Source organism: Lissotriton vulgaris, chromosome 3_1 (genome assembly GCF_964263255.1).
Source record: "Lissotriton vulgaris chromosome 3_1, aLisVul1.2, whole genome shotgun sequence".
In the NCBI taxonomy this organism is placed as follows: Eukaryota; Metazoa; Chordata; class Amphibia; order Caudata; family Salamandridae; genus Lissotriton; species Lissotriton vulgaris.
Genome location: NC_141689.1, coordinates 1,378,265,239 through 1,378,287,977, shown reverse-complemented (window position 1 = coordinate 1,378,287,977; position 22,739 = coordinate 1,378,265,239). Strand labels below are relative to the sequence as shown.

The 22,739-nt window shown below is 48.7% G+C and overlaps 1 protein-coding gene across 1 annotated transcript in view; it reads left to right on the top strand.

Annotated features, from left to right (window-relative positions):
* Positions 1 to 22,739, top strand: part of NCBP1 (nuclear cap binding protein subunit 1) — a 729,105-nt gene that overhangs the window by 606,370 nt on the left and 99,996 nt on the right. Inside the window, exon 21 of the mRNA XM_086961848.1 lies at positions 1,245 to 1,397. Coding sequence (XP_086817974.1) covers positions 1,245 to 1,397 — 153 coding nt within the window. The remainder of the gene's footprint in view (positions 1 to 1,244; positions 1,398 to 22,739) is intronic.

Sequence of the window (22,739 nt, the reverse complement as noted above, 5' to 3'; positions counted from 1 at the left end):
AGCAACATGGTCTACAACACATACCTTCACTAAACACTATTGTTTTGCTGTGCAAGCCAAGCAGAAAGCTGCTGTAGGCCAAGCTGTTGTCAAACCTCTCTTTCAAACTACTGCAACAGATACAGGGGACCATCGCTAGGGGAGATACTACTGTATAGTCTATGCTAAGTGTGATATCTGCAGCTCATATGCCTCGAACGGAAAGTGCTACTTACCAGTATGCATCTGTTCTTGGCATGTAGAGCTGCAGATTCTCACACACCCACCCGGGATGTGTATCTGTTCCAGTTCTATCTTACTTCGATATACACACATGGACATCTTTTTTTTTTCTTTCTACTAACTCCATAATTTCCCATCATGGCGAAAAACAATCGTAGTATGGAGTCTATGCCCATGCGCACTATTGTCCAAGGGAGGAGTCACCTATCTTGTGACTACAAAGACTTCTTCCAAGACAACAACAACCAGCAAGCATCTGAGCCCAACACCAGATGGAGATCTAATGCGAAGTGTGAGAATCTGCAGCTCTACATGCCAAGAACAGATGCATACTAGTAAGTAGCATTTTTCTTTCTGAATTATATAACATAGTAATGCTCCCTGCAAACCCAAAGTGCATTCCACAAAATCCATGGCTAAATACATTCAATTAATGTGAGCTCTGCTGTGTATATGTGTGGCATGTCATCATAACAGGTTTATTGGTATTTTAGCAATTGTAGAGTGATTGTAAGGTTGTTAAAAGTGGCTTGTAGTTAAAAAAAGAAGAATACAACTTTTAAAATCGTGTTTCTTTAACTTTCCATCTAAGTGGAAAGATGTAATATGGTGGAAACCAGGAGGAGTTTGGCGCCCTGAGATATACAACTATGATATTGCTATTTAATACAGTGGTGTTAGTTTCTTTTGCTGGGACCCCAAGAAAAAAAATAACATTTGATCTTAACTCAGTTATCAATTCTTTTGTTTCTTCATTTGCTGACATTTAAAACCTCTGACTGAAATGTTTTTTCTTCTTTCACGAAGCTCTCTTCCTTAGTTTATTATTATAACCTAGCTATCTAGGCAACATTGGGACACAGCTGACGTGTTTTGTTACGCAAGTTGAAAATTGCTGTTGTAAAATGTAATTCATTATCTCTATTTGTTTCCAAGTCTAGTTTCATATATATTGAAGATGCGTTTACTTTGTTTTAAAACCATGTACAACTGTATTTCAACGTACTGAATTTATTTTCTAGAGAGATAGTGATGATGATGACGACGACGACGATGATGATGACCGCAGCAGTGACAGGGAAGATGGACCATTGGAGGAGCAGATTGAGCGCTTGCAGGAGAAAGTAGAGTCTGCTCAAAGTGAACAAAAAAATTTGTTTCTGGTCATATTTCAGGTATGAACTAGTACTTAAATGGATCCATGTGAAAGGAGATTGAAAACCTCATAATTTCACCGTAGGTTTCATCATCATTTAGATAATCATTGCTACAGTAAAGAAGTTTTTCACTCTGAGTGAACATATCCCAGTTTGCTGGTAAACTGAGGATGTTGGTATGTGCAAAAAGGTACTCCAGATCTGCACTATGGTATATGTAGTTAGACGAATGCGAACACCAGAATGAATCAACTTATGGGTCAAAGTATTGGTTTTACATCATGTCACCCATTCTTGAGAAAGTACGGAAAATTGATTTAAGTAATTCTTTTGAATTTTTGAAAAATGTTCTGAATGTAAATATATTTATGCATTTTAATATTATTTTTTTCTATAATTAATCTGATCCATATGCAAGCTTCCCTAATACAGAAAGTGTATGCTGTCAGAGGAAAGGTGCGTTAGACAACACTTTCCACTTAAGGAAAAGTATTTTAAAAGCCTGTGAAGATGGAAAGGTTGTGCTTTTGGGAGAATGTTATTCACAATTAGATATTCCATGTTCCCAGCCCATAATTAATATGAGTGTACATCTAGTTCCCATTCAGTTAACAATTGAGGGGCGTCGAAAGCAGACTTTAGTTGAATACATTTAATAAAGCAGCTTGCTCTACTCTTCCCTCTGTGTTCTAGCATAGGAGACAAATGTGAGTAGCCAGCGATCTGCTCACTGCAAATCTATCGCCGGAAGGTGCCATTTACAGTCGCTAAGTCGAGGACCGCAGGGTGCCGCCTCCTGAGGTGAGAGTTACTCGGCCACGCCACGCTACAGCCCTCTGTTGGTTCTGCGCTACGTGCTCAACATACCGGCAAGACTGCGCCACATCGGTTATCGAGCACCATTGGGCAGGCCGACGCTAGACTCTGTTTGAGGCGCGCAAGTCGTTAAAGACGCGTGCTGAAGACCAAGATGACACGGACCAAACTCATGGGCCTGGAGAGGACTGGAAAGCTATCTTACTGGGCATGCAACAAAGCCTCACTTTCATTGACGCCAAGATGGACTTCGTGAATGCACGTATAGACTCTGTAGTCAACAAACTAGGTCAGCACGAGAGTCGCGTGAAGGAAGCGGAGACCAGGATCTCTGATCTGGAGGATGGGGCCACGACAAGCAAGGCACACACTTCGCAAATAGACAAACTATTGAAAGTGATAGCCGAAAAAAATTAAGATTTAGAAGCACGTTCCCGAAGGAACAACGTCCGCATTCTGTGCCTTGCTGAGACCACACGGACGGGGCGCATGGAGGACTTCATAGAGCGTTTGATAATAGACCTCTTTGGCAGAGACTCCTTCTCGGCGCATCTCACGATAGAGAGGGCACACCGAACATTGGCGGACCGCCCGAAACCAGGCGCACCGCCGCGACCGGTGATCGCTCGATTTTTGAACTATAGGGACAGACACTGTTCTCCGAATGGCTCGAGAGAAGGAGCAGGTCCGGTACGAAAACAAAACATTGTCTTTCTTCCCTGATTTCACGCAGACAGTGCAGGACGCCAGGAAGAAATTTGCAGCGGTCAAGAAGAAACTGCAGGCCCAACATATCCCCTACGCAATGCTGTATCCGGTGAAGCTAAAGATCACTCATCATGGCTCACAGCATTATTTCCTGAACCCCCAGCAAGCTGAAGACTACCTCCGACGTCACTGACGCTCAGCCACAGCAGGATCGGAAGCTGGACATCGGTCCAGATCCTCATCGCCTGCACCAGGGCCCGCTTGAACGGCACACTGACCTCCAGATGTAGCAGGACTTCCTTTTCATTGTCCTGCTCCGAGAACCAGGGACTATGCTGGTGATGTATATGTAACATTCTATTTTGGATAACTATTAGGCTTGGATACTTCCCCCGTCCCGCAGTCACTTACTGCTGCTCAAGCGGGATTGTAGGTGGATGAGAGTATGGAGGGAAGAGGGCAGGTCCTGCACACCTAGCGTGACCCCGAGAGGGCATTCCCCCCTGTAGCTATATTAAAGGGGCGAATGGTTATCGTCCAAGGTTGTTCTTCCGGTGAGGGAGAGGGTTTGTTCCCGGCAAGTTGGGGACGCCGGTGTGGGAGGTGGGAGGGGAGTTATGTGGGTTTGGTTTTTTCTGCAGCAAATTGTCCAGGATTGTACAGGCAGAGCAGCACAGTGATATAGCATGTCTCTTATAAAATTGAATGTTACCAGATATGCATAATGCTAACAACATTGTGGTAGCCACTTGGGATGTGCGCGGTCTCAATGACCCGAGGAAAAAAACGACATGTAGGCTATTTGGATAGACATCACGTCACGATTGCCATGATACAAGAGACATGCTTGAGTCCAGCCGCGACAACCCCCACCACAACCCCCCCCCCCTGCCTCGAAATGGGCATCACACCGCAGCTTCGCATCCTACTCCACTTATTCCCGGGGGGTGACCATTTTGGTTAAGAAAGGCGTTGCCTTCCACCCAGGAGGGATGGAGAGTGATCCAGAGGGAAGATATAGTTCTCTATGGGGCAGATTGCACTCCCATGATATTCTTTTCGCCAACTACTATGGACCGAATGTAGATGACCCACGGCCGCTACTCCGCCTCTGGAGCAAAATACAGGAGATAGGCATCACATATGTTATTTGGGGTGGGGACTTTAATACAGTTATGTTCCTCCACATCGACCGATCTCACAATTCCTCTGTACACCACACCGCCACTCAACGATCACTGCGAGACATTATAGAAGGACACTGCCTCTTAGACTCTTGAAGGCACCTGCACCCCACGAAGGAGGAGGGCACACACGTCTCTGCGTTTCATGCCTCTTGGTCCAGATTGGATTATATATTTGTATCCACGGGCATGGCTTACTGGCTTACACGGGCGGATCATTTAGCTCGCACACACTCTGACCACTACCCTGTTGTTGTTGACTTGCTTATACCTATGACACAACCCCCCTATAGTAACTGGCGCCTAAACCCGCTACATCTGAACGATACAGCGTTCCGGGCAGAGCTGGAACAAGACATACGTGACTTTTTTGAGCGCAATCTCAAATCGGTCCAGAGTGTCACCATAGTTTGGGAAGTGTTTAAAGTCACGGTACGAGGCTGGTGCATTGCTATGGGTGGAGGTATTCTTAATTCTTTACGCACCAGTTTGTCCACGCTGGAGAAGGAGCTTAAGCGCATGGATGGTGAGATATCTTCCTCTAATAATGACAATGACCTTAGAGCCACCATACGTAGCAAACTAACTGAATACGAAGACCTTGCTGAAAGGGAATGTCACTTCCGAGGGAAGCATCATATGGCTAGGGTTTACGGTGAGGGAGACCGCCCGGGGGAAGCCTTGGTGCTGCGGTCAGATCGGCCCGATTCTCCAATTATATAACTGAAATTCAGGATGACAACAGGAACTTGCACAGAAACCTCCCCGACCAATTAAATACAGTGAAGGCCTACTACAGTAATCTATACTCCTACCACAGAGGTGCCCCGTTGGACTTGCCGTCCTTTTTTGAAGATACAGCCTATCTTGGCTGGGCGGCACTCAGCAGAAGTTTCTCAGTCTAGATCTTGAACTGGACGAGATAACTGATGCCATTATGCAAATGCACTCTGGTCGAGCTCCGGGGTCTGAGGGTTTACCTGTCGAATTCTACAAAGCGTATGCCCACATCTTGCCCCCAATTCTGAAGGAGGTCTTTTATTCTGGGTTGGAGGAGGGCAGTTTGCCCCTAACGATGCGCAAAGCGGTCATTACATCCCTACTAAAACCAGGGAAGCTCCCCATAGCTGTGATTCCTACCGACCCCTCCCTTCTAAACAGCAACACAAAAATATTGGCCAAGGTCCTGGCAACCCGTCTCAACCTCCTGATGCAACGTCTGGCGCTCCCAGACCAAGCAGGCTTCATTCCCAGCAGAGCCACGTCGCATAATCTTAGAGCTCTGGTTGCGGTCCTACAGGACATCGACCCTAATAGCTCTGCAGTCGCAGTTTTCCTGGACGCAACCAAAGCGTTTGACTCCCTGGAATGGGACTACCTGCTGAGTACCTTGAAGTACATAGGCATACCTGACGCCTTTCTCCAATTGATACAACTACTGTATATGCACCCGGTAGCCTCTGTACTCCTCAATGGCGCCAAGTCTGCTCCTTTTGCTGTCTCCAGGGGCACCCGACAGGGATGTCGCCTATCCTTTTTGCTTTGACCATTGAGCCTCTTGCCGCCAAATTACGCCAACACCATAATCCTAGAGCGCTGATCTACCTGACAGCTGCTTATCTCTCTATATGCGGATGACATGACTCTGTACATACACAAGCCGCAAGATTATCTTAATCCTGTCCTCCGAGAGATAACCAAGTTTGGAGCTATTTCGGGAGTACAGATCAATTGGTCAAAATCAGTGGTCTTCCCACTCACTGATAACACCCCTGAGCACCAGCTAGACTTTCCCTTGGTTTGGGAAAACAGCGATGTCAAATATCTGGGTATCCGCATCACCAGAGACCGGGACGCACTCATGCGGCTTAACTACGGAACGGCAATAGACAAGATTAGGGACTTGATTGCCAAATGGCTCCGCCTTCCACTATCAATGGCTGGCAGGATTTCACTAATCAAAATGGTCATATTACCCAAATTATTATATCTTTTTATCAATATACCATATTTCCCGGGGACTTTTTTCTTTCAGGCACTTAATTCCCTTCTCACACAACTCATTTGGGGGGGATGGAACAGGCAAGACTTGCTCTATCGACCATGATGTTACCATGTTCCCAGCGAGGGTATGACGTTCCCAATTTCGAGGTGTATTATTATTGCGCTCGAGCTCACTTTGCGGTATACTGGTTCCATCCGCCGCCTTTTATGCCTCACTTGGCAGTAAAGGATGGATACATGGCCCGACGCCTCCGGCGTGCTACCTCTTTGCCACGGTGAAGGATCGGGATCCGTCCACAGTGGACTGCACTGTACGATCCTGGCAATACATAGCCAAACGGTTGGGAACACCTCTTCTGTACTCACCCAAGGTACCACTATTATAAAATCCACTCTTGCAGGTTACCTCTGAAGGGCTTTGTAGGAAAATGCTGGAGTCACTGCACTATAACACTTGGGGAGATCTTTATGTAGAGGGTCAATTCCGGTCCGCGGAACAATTTTTCGCCATGCGCGAGCCGACTTTTATGGAGACATTTATGTATACCAGACTGCAGCAGAATGTAAAAGCATTGACCCCCGACTTCCCAGGAGAACCTGACACGCTTGCCCCATTGCATGCACTATTACAAACAGACACCCCTCAACATGTCATTTCCCTTCTTTATCGACACGCACGTAATAAACCGTCCCCCGGACCACTGCGCGCCAGATGTGAGTGGAATACAGATCTTCACACCACTCTTACTGATGAACAATGGGAAACCTGTTGCGGACAGATAGAAGCGGTCACAGGTAACAACAGATTGCGCCTTATTCATTTTAAGTATATCCATCGCCTATATCACACCCCGGCTAAGCTTCACAAGATTCACCTTCGGGAATCTGATGCATGTGCGCATTGCAGCAGAGAGGATGCAGGATTTCTCCAACTTCGCATGGGAATGCCCCCAAGTCCAGATGTATTGGGCGCAGGTATTTCAAGGGATATCTGAAATGGTGGGTGCCGAGCTTCCCCCCTGCCCACTCATGGCCCTCTTGGGCATTATCCCAGGTCCCAGAACAGTACACACCAAGTTCATAGCCATGGGACTGTTACTGGCCAAGCAGCAGATAGCTTGCAGATGGGGTAGAGGACGTTCCCCCAAGTGCAAAGACTGGATCCACACCCTGACCCTATGGCAGGATTATACACATTATTATGCGGACATGCTTCCTATTAAATCGCGTCCTAAGGACATTTGTGGGCCACTGACCTCATACCTTCTGGCACGAGAACCAAATCTGGAGAGGGGAGATGATGAACGAGACACCTACCAATAGGCCTATGTGGGAACCGAGATGGGGGTATAAGGTGGCATTAACATACTCCCATGTACTGCTGGTGGGGGGAATAGTGTGTCTTGACTGGGCGAGACATGATGGACGGAGGACATTTTTGGCAAAAGTGATCAAACGTGTTGTATTGTTTATAAGACTGCACTCATAATTTTTTCCCACAGGCTGCTTTGTATAACTGGACTATAACCCTGCCAAAAGCAGCCTACGCCAAATCCGGGTACACTCCTACTGTGTCGCAACTCTGGACTACAATCGCTGCACATTTGCAAGTTGTGTTGGTTTAAACCACGCCTTTATTAGGAAAGATCCTGTATTAGTATTCCGAATGGAATGTTTGTTATTGCTCTGCTGCATATTTTGAATTAATTACGCTGTAACCTTTTGCAAATAATGACAAAGGTTTTTGAAACTTAAAAAAAGAAAGAAAAACATTTCTTCAGTGTGCAAGGGATGTCACTCCCTGAAATGACATATTTCAAACTTTGTAGGGATGGTCGAAAGCAAATGTTTGTGACTGATTCCTCCTTAGGTGTGCCTGTGGTTGAGCCACAACTCCAAGGCCTGCGCATCAATGAACCCATAGGCCATCCGGGAATACTAGGTGAAATGTTATGTCCCCCAAGCATAAGAAGACTCCTCGCCTGGACAGTTCCAAGTCATGCTCCGCATCCAAATTCAATCTCGGTCCTATTTGTCGTTCTAAAAGTCCTCGGTTAGCAGGATTCCTACTCCCTGGCACCATTTGTTTGAAAGGAAGTTGGTGGGAAGGACCTAGGACCTGTAAGTTAGAGGGTCAACCCAGGGGTTGCAACACTGGTTATGCCACCCTGAGTGTGACACGGGTAAAACTTGGCTTCCGACCTGCCAGTGAAGACTGGAAGTGCAGTTTTAAAGTGGACCCCGAGCTTGACATTTAAAGCCATGTCAAACTCAAATTTCCCCTTTTATAATAAATGTGTCACCCTTAAGGTAGACCTGTGGAGCCCTAAGGCAGGGTGCAGTATATAAGAAAGTGGACATGTACTCTTTACATGTTCCATCTATAAAAACTCAAAATTGTTGTTTTTACTGTGGAAAAGGCTAGTAGCCCCATTGGAGAGCGCAGAGTTACAAGCCCCCAGAGCAGCTCTTTAATTTTCGGACAAGCCTGCTAAAGTTGGTACTGTAAGGTATCAAATAGCTTGTTACATTAAAACGAACTTGTTTCACAAGTCAACATTAATATAACTTGTTCCAGTGTGCACTTTTTACAAAGTTGCGACTTTGTTGTCCACAGCTTCCTGTACCCGTTTACGGGTGCACAATGGGTCTGTTCCTGAGACTGCTTTCTGCCCTCCTGGAGAGATGTGTAAACGACTCTCAGGAAAGGGCACAGTAGAACCCTGTGTTGGAGAGAGGTATTTTTTGTCTCTGGCAGGAAGCCACATGGGTGTTGGCCTAAAAGGCAAACCTATAGGAGAGGCTGCCTTTGAAGGCCAAATGGGAAACAATTGGAAGAGGGGTTGCTCTAGTGTTTAGGCACACCGGACGGCACTGAAGACAGAGAGTGAGATCATTTGTCAAACTGATTTTTCAGGAGTGTATAGCTGCCTTGGGAGACACATCTCTGGGTTGGGCTAGGGAGCACTACACGTTGAGGCAGTCCTTCTGCCCTCTTGAGAGTGGGCAGAAAAGAGACATCTGAAAGAGACAGTAATAGATTCCTTACCTTAGAATTTCCCCCAGGCGTCAGACTGGATCCGTAGAATTTTTCTTAGGAGTACCCCTGCGCGTCGGTAGGTGAAGTCAGTCTACTCCGTCTGTGTCGTGGTCGCTGGGATGACGTAGCAGTGCCTACTCAAACACCGTGTGCCCATGCATGCTGACATTAGTTCTTTCGTTTTCTGAACCAGCCTAGCGCATATCCGGAGAGAGCTACCCCTTTAGTCAGTTTTGACTAAGCTTTCGAAATGTTTTCGACTTCTTTTAGAGTCTTCGACTCCTGGTGCGCGAGGGAAGTCCCACTGTAGAACCGGCTTGAAACCCTGTGAGGCCTGTCACAAAGTGTTGTTTGTGACAGACCAGCAGCTCGTGTGCCTTTGGTGTCTGGAGCACGACCCGAAGTCGTGCTCCGACTGCTGGGCCATGAATCTTTGAAGTCTTTGCGGGAGCGTCCCAAAAGCTCTTGTAGGGCCGGCAGTCGGCGTCGCTCTTGCTCGAGTGGAAGGTCTCGAGACCACTCACGGATCCCCCACACCTCATCCCATTCCAAGGCTTCGAGGTCCTCTGTTAAGTCTAAGCACAAGAAGAAGGCGAAGAAGCACCAGCGCTCTTTGCCTTCTCCCTGTTGGTCGGATCCGACGCCCGAGGGTATTTTTGTTCCCCTGTTCATCCCTGTCACCCACAAAGTGGTGATGAGGATTGGGAGGGGTCGCAGGACCCTTTGGCAGGACAGCTTGAAGAGCCGGACTGGAGAGAGGACCTGGGTGATGCCAGTGGTCTGGACACTTCTCTTGACCATGGCATGCTTTCTCCCCCTACCTTGGCTACGGAGGAGGGGGCGTCTTACGCTGTGGTGCTGCGAAGGACAACCGAGGCCTTTGGCCTGGAGCGCTCTTAAGTGGTGGCCAGGACTAATCTCGTGACAGGTGCTTCAGTGTTCAGCGACCTCATTTGAAGCACTCACTGACATCCTTTTGCGCACCTGGTCCAAGCCCAGCACAGGGGCTCCTGTAGAAAGGACGATTGCCCGCTGGCTCAGGGTGCCCCAGTTTTTCTCACCCAACACCCTTCCCCAGAGAGCTTGGTGGTCCAAGCCTCTTTTTCCAAGGGCAAATTCCCTTAAGCTCCCTTAGTCCGGGAATCCAAGAAGCTGGTCATCTTGAGAAACGCATGTTCTCTTCCTCCAGCTTGGCACTGTGGTCCGTGAATATTGCGTGCCTCTTGGGCTGTTACTCCCATACAATCTGGATACAGTTGTGCAAGTGCTGCCTCAGTCCCTGGAGGAGGGCCGGGCCATTCTCTCCCAAATGGTGGCAGAGGCGAGAGTTGCCTGGTTGAGGACGTCTGGCTTTTCTGGGGATGGTCAGTCAACCTTTCGGGACATTCCCTTTGATGGCCGTCGCCTTTTTGGTGACAAGGCAGACTGCGCTAGAGCGCTTCAAGGATTCTCAAGCTACGGCCAGATCCGCCCCCCTCCCCTGCAGCAGCCTCCAAACCCTCCTAGTCCGACCCGTCAGGGCCATCAACTGCCAGTGGGTGGCGTGATTCGCCATCACCTCCCCCACTGGCAATCCATCACGTTGGACAGGTGGGTTTTGCAGATACCCTTCCTCCATGCCACCATCCTTCAATCGCATGTCTGGGGCTCATTTGATGCTTCTCTGCCAGGAAGTTTCAGCTTTCTTGGCCAAGGGAGCTATTGAAAGGGTCCCTGTGCCAGAAGTAGGTTGTTTGCTATTCCCGCTACTTTCTTGTGCCCAGGAAGGACAAGGCCTGCGTCCTATCCTAGACCTCAGGGCCCTCAAATGCCCAATTCTGCAGACCGGTCAAGGTGCAAGGGACACCCTTTTTCAGGGCCTTAGTCTTTCTCACACCAATGGTCAGTTGTCATCATGGTGTGGAAAGTAACTAACGTCAGTGTGCCAAAATGGCACCTATAGAGGTATGTCATTTACGGTGCTGCGAACGCGAAGCCAAACTACGCCACCTCGCAGCACACAGGAGTATTGCTCAAAAATCTTCCAGATAGTGTAATGACTGTGCTGGCAGAAGTCTAATCACTGCTGGACTACCACTCAGCCTATATCGCAGTCACAGAACAATCCTTCCTGGGTTGATAACTCGTTCTCTGGGTGTCCCATCTGGACTCCAATGAAACTCCTGGCTGAGAGAAATAGGGTGGAAGTTTGTACGTCAGGTCTTAAGCCCTCGTGCTGCACAGCGGCGGGTTGAAGTTTTAAGTATGCCAACTTGCCACAGCAAGCTTCCCAGCTATCGTGATCTTGTGCTGTGAACAGGAGGCCAGCTCCCTGACCCGTGATGTCTCTTGGCTTTGGCTGAGTTTCTGAAGACTGCTTGTCGTCTAGCAGGACACAGCAGGCACAGTCCCTCTCCTTTGGTAGCCATCAGGTTCAGAAGATGTAGTCCACACCGGTGCAGCCTCACTTTTCTGGTTTCAGGGTGCAGCATGGCTGTCCTTTGGGCTCTCCAGTCCAGTCGAGATCAGAGTTCTAGGTGCCCTACATATGCTCAGTAAATTTCTCAGGGTAGCAAGCGGTTGGTAGCCAATGTACCACCAGGTCCCCTCCCACCTTATGACCACTGAGAAGTGTGGCATCTGGGCATCCCAGGATGCACCATTCTTCCCACTTTCAATATCTCAGGATGCCTTGCCCGGCGTGTGGAGCACCCTAGCCCAACTTAAAGGTGTGGCTACCAAGGTGGCTACACACCCCATAAAAAACAGTTTGTCAGCTGGTTTTCCCTTTCCTGACCCAAGTTCCGGCTCGTCAGCCTGAACAGTGGAGCTGCCCTTCTCCCAGGTGTTACTCATTTGTCATTCAAAGGCGTCTTCTCCTTTGAAGCTCGCCTTTGAGGCCAACACCCATGTGGCTTCTTGCAGAAGGCAGGTGACACCACCTTGTGGAGCAGGCCTTTATGGTATCCTTTCCTGGAAGTCATTAGCACATCTCCCCAGGAGGGTGTAAGCGGTCTTGTCGACAGTACCCTGTTTTCAACCGGTATGGGCACACAGGACCAAAGGCAACAAAGTGTTAACTTTGCTAAAGTAGCGCACTGCAACTTGTTACATTAATTTAGACCTGAGAACAGGCAGCCAAATGTTTCCACAGTAAAAACAGCATCCGCATTTTTACCGTCGGAACAAACAAAACTACATGTTCTGCCCGCTGAATAAATAGCACCCTACCTCTCTGCTAGATACGCCTTTCATAAGGGCAACTTACACTTATACCATGGGCAAGTCTGCCTTTGCCATTGCTTAAATTGGCAACGGCGAGCCAACAGTTAAACTGCTCTTCCAGCTTGCAAATGGTGGGCTGTGATTCTTGTGTCCCACTCAGTGTAGCACAACCAGTGCTGCAATCCCTAGTGTGGCCCTCTAACTTATATGCCCTGGGTATAATTTATTAGGGACTCGCATGCAAGTTAGCTCAGCCAATTGGTTAAAAGCCAACTCAACATATCAATTGAAGGATAAGGGCACAGGCACTGAGGTCTGGTTACCAGGTCTCAGTACACTCAAAGTCAGAAAACCATTATCAGTCCAAAACCTTGTGGATGGCCATTTAAAAAGTAATTTCCTTACAGCTCCAGATTGCACTAGAATAGCCTGTTATCCAGAACTCCTGAGCATGAGCATCTGTCATCTGATCGGGCTACTTCTGCGAGAGAACCTTCTGTTGTAACATTTGTTCCCTCCTAACTCTTTCATAATGTTCAAATGGAATCCTAATTTGGTACTGATGTTCCTCATGGGCTCTCCATTGGAGTCTCTGTATCATTGTCAGCTCAGACACCTACCTCTCAAGATTAGCTTCTTAGTGGCCATTACATCTGCTAGGAGAGTCAGTGAGCTTCAAACTTTGTCAACTCTCTGTACATTAGCTTTTACCTAGACAAACTGCTTCTTCAGCACATGCCTCTTTTCTGCCAACAGTGGTAACTTTTCATGTCCCCGAGGATATCACGCTGTCTGAATTTTTCACCCCACTTCATCCTTCTAGAGAGTGGAGAAGTGTGGCTCACTGGTTAGAGGAGGCAGACCTGGAAGCAGAGGTCAGCCCGGGACCAGGGTTCAATTCCCGGCTCGGCGGGGTCTTGAGTCCTAAAAAAAATGTCCATGGACTCGACAATTCTCGCTCCGGTGCCTACTCGATTCACGGGTTCACACTGCGACTCTGGGCAATAACTTGCTTAATCTCCACAACGGCCCCTCGCGGCGGGATGCCTGGCTTTCACCTTGCGGATACCCTGCCGGGGTTATCTCACAGGGGAATACCAGGACGGGTTCCCTAAGCAAGCGCTTAGAAACCGCTCGGTGATTTGCGCTATATAAATTTCTGTACATTTACATTCTAAGAAGGGTGAGAGACTCCACTGCCTGGATGGACCCAAATGAAGATCTTTCTTTCTATATCGATCGCACCAAAGAACATTGGGTGAATGATCAGCTCGAAAAGGGCAAAGCGGTACAGAAATGGACCATCTCCCGATGGATTGTATTCTGCATCAAGATCTGGTAACCATTAGCTAAAAATTAGCCTCCTGAGAGCTTGCAGGCTCATTCCGTCAGTACCAAGTCCTGCTACGCCTGCTACTTTTGCATTCGCACGCAGTGTACCTGTCCTGGACATTTGCCAAGCTGCTATGTGGGTACCCCTCCAAATGTTCACGAAGCACTACAGCTTGGATGGTCGGGTCAGTCGGAAACTGGTGTTTTTGCCCTTTCGGCCATCCTGGACTTTGATTTGAGCGTTTCACAGACCCACCTGCGGGTTAGTATTGCTTGGGTATCTATTCTAAGGTGAGAGTCTGCAGTTATAAATCGCTACCAGAAGGACACTTTGTCTGGTAGGTACTCAATCTTACTGTACGTTCTTCACCCACCCACCTATCCTTCCCGAGCTGTGAAGTGGGCTCTTCACCCTAACATCCTATTAGATTTTTCACACTAGTCCCACACTGTCTATCATGACTCTGCGTTTTTAACGCAGACATAGTCACGAAAGAAACGGATGTCCACACACTGGGGTGGTGCCTGGATAATCACTGTGCACTACACTTCTGACGCGGCCAACACTTAGCTGATCACCACCACCTACGAGTGCACAAGGGTACTGCTCAAGTATTTCAGGATCCAGTCTGGCAGCTGGGGAATATTCCAAGATAAATGAATCTGCAGTTAGAAATCCCCAGAAAAGGTGTTGCCGAAGGTAAGTAACTTGTTCTTTACCATTTGCCTTTGTAAACTTTCTTTTTCAATGAAGTGCAAATTTAAATGGATGGGTTCTGATGGACCACATAGTCCTCCCCTTTAGAATATATCCCAGTTGCCAGATGTGAACTGTATGTTTTCACAGCAGTGCTCAGGAGCACTGCTAGGTGGCATTGTGCAGCTCCACATTGGCCCCATTTTGCCCTGGAATTAATGGAGCAAAACTACATATAAGTGGCACCCCTGCTCATCGACATCCGTTCCCTTTTTTCTGCGCCTTTGTACAAAGATGCAGAGTTCTACTCCCTTTTTTGTTGGTTGTCTATTTTCTCCAAATTGAATTCCAGTTTGCAAGGGGAACAATGGATTTACAGGTGACTACAGAGTTCAAACCTTGCCAAGTTTGTCAGAAACCGATATCTATAATTGACCTGCAAGAGGGTGTGTATTTTGTATTTGGGCTTGGGGCACGATTCAAGCAGTGTGAAGAATGTGCCTCAAGCACCTAAAGGCTATCCAGGACTGATGAGAACCCTTTATGTTGTTGAACATCAAAAGAAGGCACGGAGCTCCATTGTTTCCCATTTCAAGCTGTGTGTCCCCTCTCAAGATAGGCTCCACAACTGGTCGTCTTCATGTTCAATATGTCCAGTAAGTCGAAGGAGTGTGAGGAAATGGGGTGTATTAGATGGTTTGGTTGTGCGAGCACAGAATGCGCTTACCAACCCCATCTGATAGACATTTAGCCGCAGATCCCGTGGCTTGAAATTTCCCCCCAGGCACCAGACTGGATCCGCAATCTTTTTTGCAGCAGCAGTGCCCCTCTGCCTGTCGGTAGAGAGCGTCAAGTGACTCCGTAGCGATGTCGTCCACCTTGTGTGACGTCAGCAGAGTCCGTATAAGCCCTCCTCTGACGCACTGACGTCCGTTTCTTCTTTGCCGAGCTTCCATCACTGATCCAGAGAGCGGTTCCTCAGGTTGTTTTTTGGCCTGTCTCGATCTCCGTCGGCGACTCCGGCACAGGTGCAAGAGTTTCTTGCCACCATGGACCGCCTTTTTAGGCCTAGGGCTCCTGCCGGCGCGCCTTTGGGCCCCGCGGTCCCTATTGAGGGACCTTGCTTGCAGTCAGCGGCTCTGGCTCCAACGCCGCAAGGTCCACCTCTGGCGACTCTGGCGCCGCAGGGTCCTCCGCCAGCAGCTCCGGCGCCACCTGCGGCTTAGTTCCCGGCACCGCATTGTGTTCCGTTCGTCCCACCTCGGCCCTTGCCTGAGTTTCTAGGCAATTTTGCTCCGGCTTGGGACCCTAATTGGGACATGGAGCTGGATCAGCACCGACTGGAGCCGTTGGAGCATTTCTTTTCTCCTGTGCCTCCGCCGCAGCCTGTGCCTCGGGCCGTGGAGGAGCAGGATGACTGGGAGGGGTCGGAGGACCCTCTGGCACAGCAGTATAAGTCCGAACATGAGTGAGCGGAGGATGCAGGTGGCCTTGACCTCTCCTCTGAGCCTGGGTTTGTGTCTCCTCCCGCTATCGTGGAGGAAGGCGCCACATACACTGTGGTGCTCCGTAGAGCAGCTGAGGCTCTTGACCTTGATCTGCCTATTGTTACCCACAAGACGAACCTCCTTACTGAAGTGCTTCATCCAGCGGCAAGTTCTATGGAACTTCTGCTTCCATTCAATGAGGCCTTGACGGACGTTTTGATGGGCACCTGGTCTAGACCAGCCACGAGGGTTCCTGTGGATAAAAACGTGGCCAGGTGTCAACAAATCATCCAACCCCGGAGAGCCTGGCCATGCAGGCCTCCACTTCCCAAAGTGCATTCCCTACCACTCCCCCGGATAAGGAATCGAAAAGCTGGAGCAGTTTGGCAAGAAGTTGTTTTCCTCTGCCAGTCTGGGGCTGTGGTCAGTCAACACTGCATGCCTCTTGGGCCGCTGCTCTCACGCTGTGTGGGACACGGTAGAAATAAACAGTGAAATGCCAATGCTGCCACTCAATTGCAAAATTTAAAGAAGGAAAAAGAATCAAACAGGTCCTTTTCAACCGCCTTTTCCGTTAGAATTAATCGGTTTTATTTAAGCAAATTTAGAGCTATTACATTCAATAGAACAGTATACAAAACTTATTTGTCATCACCAAAACCGAACAATTACAATAACCCTCACACTAACATACTCATGCTTCCAAATCTTTCTAATGATCTTCTTTCAAAACCTTACAACTACAATCTCTCATTACACTCATACTCTCCATATATACTTCATGTTCATACTCAACTAGTTGCCACACATCTCCTAACATGCTTTCACACTCACACTCAACCCACCCTAGGAAACGTACACAAAATCTTTTTTGAAAAACAGTCTACTCATGAAATACAGTGACAATGTTTAATTGTAAATAAGACCATCAATTTTTTTAACAATCCAGAAAATCAAGGAAAATGGAATCTGTTGATTGGCCTAAAAATGATGTGGTTGACGCGTTTCGAATCTCTTTCTTTGGAGAGATTCGCCTCAGGACCAATCATTTCTGAAAGACATGAAATAGTCTGGTCTTACTATACATTCTCAACATAAATCTCCATATTCTGCCATGTACTGCAGCATTACATCTCTTACCGTACTAAATACTTGAATCACAGCAGAAACCACTCTCATATGTTATCTGTGGACACAACATTAAATTAAATAAATATGTCTTAGCTGTCCAATTGTGTCAGTCATCTGTTTCCAAAGTTAATTCTTCAATCACTTGTGGCTTACTTGTTTAATAGCGACACATCAAGCCTGGAGTTGTTAGCCATGTTCCAAACTTTCTGAGAAAAACTGCTTGTTGATCGCTCTCTCTAGAAGACAAGATGGACTGCCATCAGTGCCTTAACTTACATTCTGTTACCAGAAAAAATGAAATGAAGGTCTCTTTTAAAGTTACCTGTTTTTTTTCCAAGTCGTGCTCTTGCAGGGGGATCAAATTTGCTCAACTGTTTCTACTAGAAACCAAATCCTGGGAATGAAAAGTGGAGTTGGTTTAAAAAACGTATTTGCCTTTCTTCGTAATAAATAATGCAAACATGATCACCTCAGTCGGTGCCTAAAAATACCCTTGGGCATCGCTTTCTTCTTTGCCATGAATAAATGATGACTACCTTTTTTGTATATATACCAATTTAAGATTCCCGATTACTGCAAACCAGTTCTTAGGTCGTGCTGCCCAAATTTACATTGGCTCGCATACAACACTGTATTCTCCTCAGGGACGCTCTATTCTTAGTATTGCAAGCACTTGAGTGCTCCCATATTCTACTTTCTTGTGTTAGCCTATGAAATAATGGTAGGGATGGCCAGCAAGCTTACCTTTATTCTTTATTGACGCCAACTCTGTGGTCCACTGAATGTGGAAATGGCGCGATCTCGCGAGAATTTATCTTTCCCGTTTTTGGGGGGGGGGGGGATTTTTGGAATCATAGGAGTTGTAGTCGCAATCTCGAAATCAAATGTGAACAAATCGGTTTGATTTTACTCAATTATTAACGGGTTTTTTATTCAAGAGCCTCTCAAGTATGATACTAAAAACAGCCAAAGTGGAACTTGGTAGTGAATTATCTCAAATGGCAGCTGTAGACTTCGTTGATCTATGTTAATCTCTCATAATATGAATTCAAATCCAATGAGGTTAAAATAAAGCTCGGCATATCTTGTTTTCAATAAAATTGTCCAAAAAGGGTTGTCCAAGAACATAGCCGATTTTCGAAAAAGAAAGGACTCAAGTCTGTTTTTTATAGTAGCGCTTCTGCACTATTTTAATCTGTCCCTGCAAGTGTAGGTCTTCTGAAATTTTCGCAGTTTCATGCTTAAGAGCCACAAGTTGATGGGCGCTTGGTCGAAACGACCCTGCCTATATAGATCTTCAATGTTGGCATAGTTTCTTATTTGAGAACACACCGCTTTGCAATTTTAATATCTGCGATGTAAAGGTCCGAAAGGCTCTATGGATGTAACATATCTAATCTTTCTGGGCACCGATGTCTAATTCTCCATGGACAGGTTCTTCATAGATGGCATTTCAGAGTGTATGGGACTGGCATGGTTGGCCTCATACCCTGTTGGAAAGCTAAAATTGTGTTTATAATGGAGCTTCTGTACGCTATTGTGGTGGTTTGTTAGGCTGTTGAACAGATACTCAACATATATTAACGTAATGTTGGCATGATCTTAAAGATAGTAAGTTCTTTTAACCCATCTACTGCCGTGTTGAATTTGATAATCAGTGTTTCTTCTCGTTTGATTAGTTTTGCCTCCAGGTCACCTACTCTTGGATCTTGTTCTACTTTGGAGATCACAGTCCATCTTAAATCTTTTTCTGTGTGGGAATGGCTGTGCCAGTGGTTGACAATAAAACAGGCAGATAAGGGCGGGTCGATAGTCGTATGGGGCATTGCTCAATATATGGCGGAAGTTAACAGACAGCTTTCAGATGGCAATTGCTTGTCCCCAGTGCCAGCCTGTCTTCCTAAACAATAGAGAGCCCTTCTCTCAAGTGTTACCCATTTGTCCTTCAAAAGGCAGCATCTCCTTTGAAGCTCGCCTTTTGGGCTAACACCTTTGTGGCTTCCTGCAGGAGGAACGTGTAACCTCTCTTCCATGCAGGCCCATAGTATGCCCTTTCCTGGGGGTCGTGGAAGCTTTCTGCCCTCTTGGGGAAACATGCTATTACATGGTTGATTTGGCCCTTGAACCCCCAAAGGAAGAGTGCTTTGTTTGGCACTGTAATTAGACTAGCAGCTGAGGCCATGGACCTACATCTGCCATATGAAGTCAAAATAAATGTCCCTGTTGGGCCAGTCTCGTTTGTGTCTTCATTTCCATGCGGTGATGTCCTAACTGACACCCTTATGAGAATTTGGTCCAAGCCTTTCTCTTGCCCACTTATCAACAGTCAGATTGCCGATGCCAAAGAACTAATGAATCTCCTATGACTCTCCCAGACAGCAGAGACTCCTAGAAGAGTACGTAAAGTTGATGAATAATTTGGATATGAAGATAAACCAAACTAAGTCATTTGTACTTGTGGCGGGTACGACTCTAATGAAACACCCTACTTTGTCTATTGAAGGCCGAAATCTTGAAATTGTGGATTCATTTAATTAACTTGGAATTATTTTTAATAGGAAAAATACATGGTTAGATATGGTGACCAATAGAGCAGTTGTAATGGAAAAAAATGTATTGGAGGGCTTATCTGAAAGAAACAGGTTAGTGTTAGATTCCTTACCTTAGGATATCCCCAGGCGTCGGACTCGATCCGGAACGTTATGCGTAGCAGTACCCTTGCTCGTCGGTAGGCGTCTTCTGCGGCTCTGTGTCCGTCGTCGGCGTCGTGATAGCCGGGATGACGTCGTCTGAGTACTAAGACGCCGCCCTTGCGCGCTGACGTCAGTTCTTCTTTTTCCCAAGCCAGCAAGTGCAGATCCGGGAAGAGCAGTACTCTGATCACTTTTTGACCAACTTTTTGATCTCTTTTTGATCATCTTTTCGAGTTGACATAGACTCCTGGTGCCGATAGGGATGCCTGGCTTCATCCTGGTCACCGCATGATGTCGGTGACCGACCCCCACCGTCGGTGCCTTTACTGCTTCGGAGCCGACCACGAGTTGTGCCCCGACTGCCGGGACTTGACCTCGAAGACTAGGCGTGAGCGGTCCCGCAAGCTGCTCGAGATCCAGCAGTTGGCTCCGCGCCGCTCGAGGTCCCGGTCGAGGAGGAGGTCGAGGGACCGGTCGCGGAGCCTCAGTCATCGCTCTTGAGTCATCGCCATCACTTGTCGGGCTCCAAGTCCTCCGGTAAGTCGAGGCACTCCAAGAAAAAATCCAAGAGACATCGCTCTTCGGACCGCCCCCCTCGCGCGACGCGGCGGAGGGCTCGGCTCCACTGCCCGCGCGGCTCTGCCTCCAGGCCTATACCCTCCGGTCCCTGGCCTGCGAGCGACGCAGGAGGAGATTCGTGATTTCCTCATTGCCATGAGGACTCACTTCTGTCCGTCGAGGGTTGCCGGGTCGTCTCTCCTCTCTCCGTGGCTTCGGAGGAGGATGCTGCTTATAGCGTGGTGTTGACCAGGGCAGCCAAGGCCTTGGCTCTTGAGCTCCCGGTCGCGGCCGTGAGGACTAATCTCCTCACTGAGGTGCTCAAACCGCAGGCAAGCTCCTCGGAGCCTCTACTGCCGTTCAATGAAGCCCTCACTGACGTTCTGTTGGGCACTTGGTCCAAGCCCTCTACAGGCTCCCTGTAGATCAGAACGTGGCCCGATGCCACTGCCCGGCTCTGGGCGACCCCTGCTTTCTGTCCACCCACCCCACCCCGAGAGTCTGATGATCCAGGCCTCTTCATCCCAGACCGCATTCCCGACCGCTCCTCCGGATCGGGAATACAAAAGGTGTATCAGTTTGGGAAGGAACTGTTCTCCTCACTGAGTTTGAGGCTGCGGTCTGTCAACACCACCTGCCTTTTAGGTCGTTACACCCAGTCTCTGTGGGATACAGTTGCGGAGGTGCTGCCGCAATGCCCGGTGGAGGTCCAGGCAAAGCTTGCCCTAGCAGAAGGGCGGGATGCAGCACGCTATTCCATACGGTGTGGACTTGATACCACGGACTCGCTGGGTAGGGCGATTGCAACGACGGTGGCGGTTCGCCGTCGTGCCTGGCTGAGGTCTGCCAACTTTTCGGGGGATGTCCAGACCACGCTCATGGACATGCCCTTTGATGGCCGTCGCCTTTTCGGCAACAAAGAAGGCAGTGCGCTAGAACGTTTCAAGGATTCCTGGGCTACGGCCAAGTCCTTGGGCCTGTCGAGCCAGCGTCAGCAAACTTCCGCTTTTCGCCCCATGGGAGGGGCGCCCCCACACGTCCAGCCAGCCACAGGACCAACCTCATCGCAGACGTGGTAACCGCCGTGGCGGCGCTGGGGGACAACGGCCAGGTCAGTCCACACCCACTCCCGCAGCCTCTGCCTCAAAGTCTTGCTAGTCCGAGCTTTCAGGCCCATACGACGCCAGTGGGGTGCAGGGTCCGTCATCACCTCCTCCACTGGCCTACCATCACGTCGGACAGGTGGGTGCTACAAATCGTCCAAAGGGGCTACTCCCTCCCCTTCGAGGCGACTCCTCCAGCCATGCCACCGCAGTGCCACCGCATGTCGGGGGATCACTTGCAACTTATGCAGGAGGAAGTCATGGCCCTCTTGGCCAAGGGGGCCATCGGGCGCGTTCTTGGGCCAGAAGTAGTACATGGCTGCTACTCCCACTACTTTCTGGTACCCAAAAAGGGCAAAGGAGGCCTACGCCCTATCTTGGACCTCCGGAGCGTCAACGGCTTCCTCCGGAAGGAGAAGTTCAAGATGCTGACTTTAGCTCAGGTCTTAGCTGCCCTGGAGACTGGATGGTAGCATTGGACTTGCAGGACGCTTATTTCCATATCCGCGTCTTGCCGGCCCACCGGCGTTACCTGCAGTTCACGGTAGACCTCGAGCACTTTCAGTTTACCGTGCTCCCCTTTGGCCTTACCAGCGCCCCTCTGGTGTTCACGAAAGTGATGGCGGTGGTCGCAGCTCATCTGTGCCGATCAGGGGTTCCAGTCTTCCCCTTTCTCGACGACTGGTTGTTGAAGGCGGGCTCTCCCCTGACTGTCGTCAGCCACCTCCAGACTACAGCCAACCTCCTGCACCTGCTGGGGTTCTCCCTCAATGTGCCGAAGTCTCACCTGTGCCCCTCTCAGAAGCTCCTCTTCATTGGAGCGGTTATGGATTCGGCGCAGTTTCGGGTTTATCCTCCCAAACAGTGGGTTCGGGATATTCAGGCTCTGATTCCGATCTTTCAGCCTTTATCCTGAGTCTCGGACAGGTTGACCCTGCCGCTTTTTGGGCTGATGGCCTCCTGCATCCTTCTGGTGCATCACGCCAGGTGGCGGATGCGGGCTCTGCAGTGGGATCTGAAGTTTCAGTGGACCCAGCATCAGGGCAATCTGTCCGACCACATTCAGATCTCGGAGGGCGCTGCGAGATTATTGCAGTGGTGGCTCACGAACCGCGATTGGGTCAGTGCCAGATCCCTCTCCCTACCCCAACCGTAGCACGTAGTAGTGATGGATGCGTCCCTCTTGGGATGGGGGGGGGGGGGCACATGGGAGAGGCAGAAATCAATCAATCAATCAATCAGAGACATTTATAGAGCGCACTAATTACCCAGAGGGTCTCAAGGCGCTTGGGGGGGGGGGGGGGGGCTGCTACTGCTCGAACAGCCAGGTCTTGAGCTTCTTCCTGAAGGAGAGGCGGTCTTGGGTCAGGCGCAGGTCGGGAGGGAGGGAGTTCCAGGTCTTG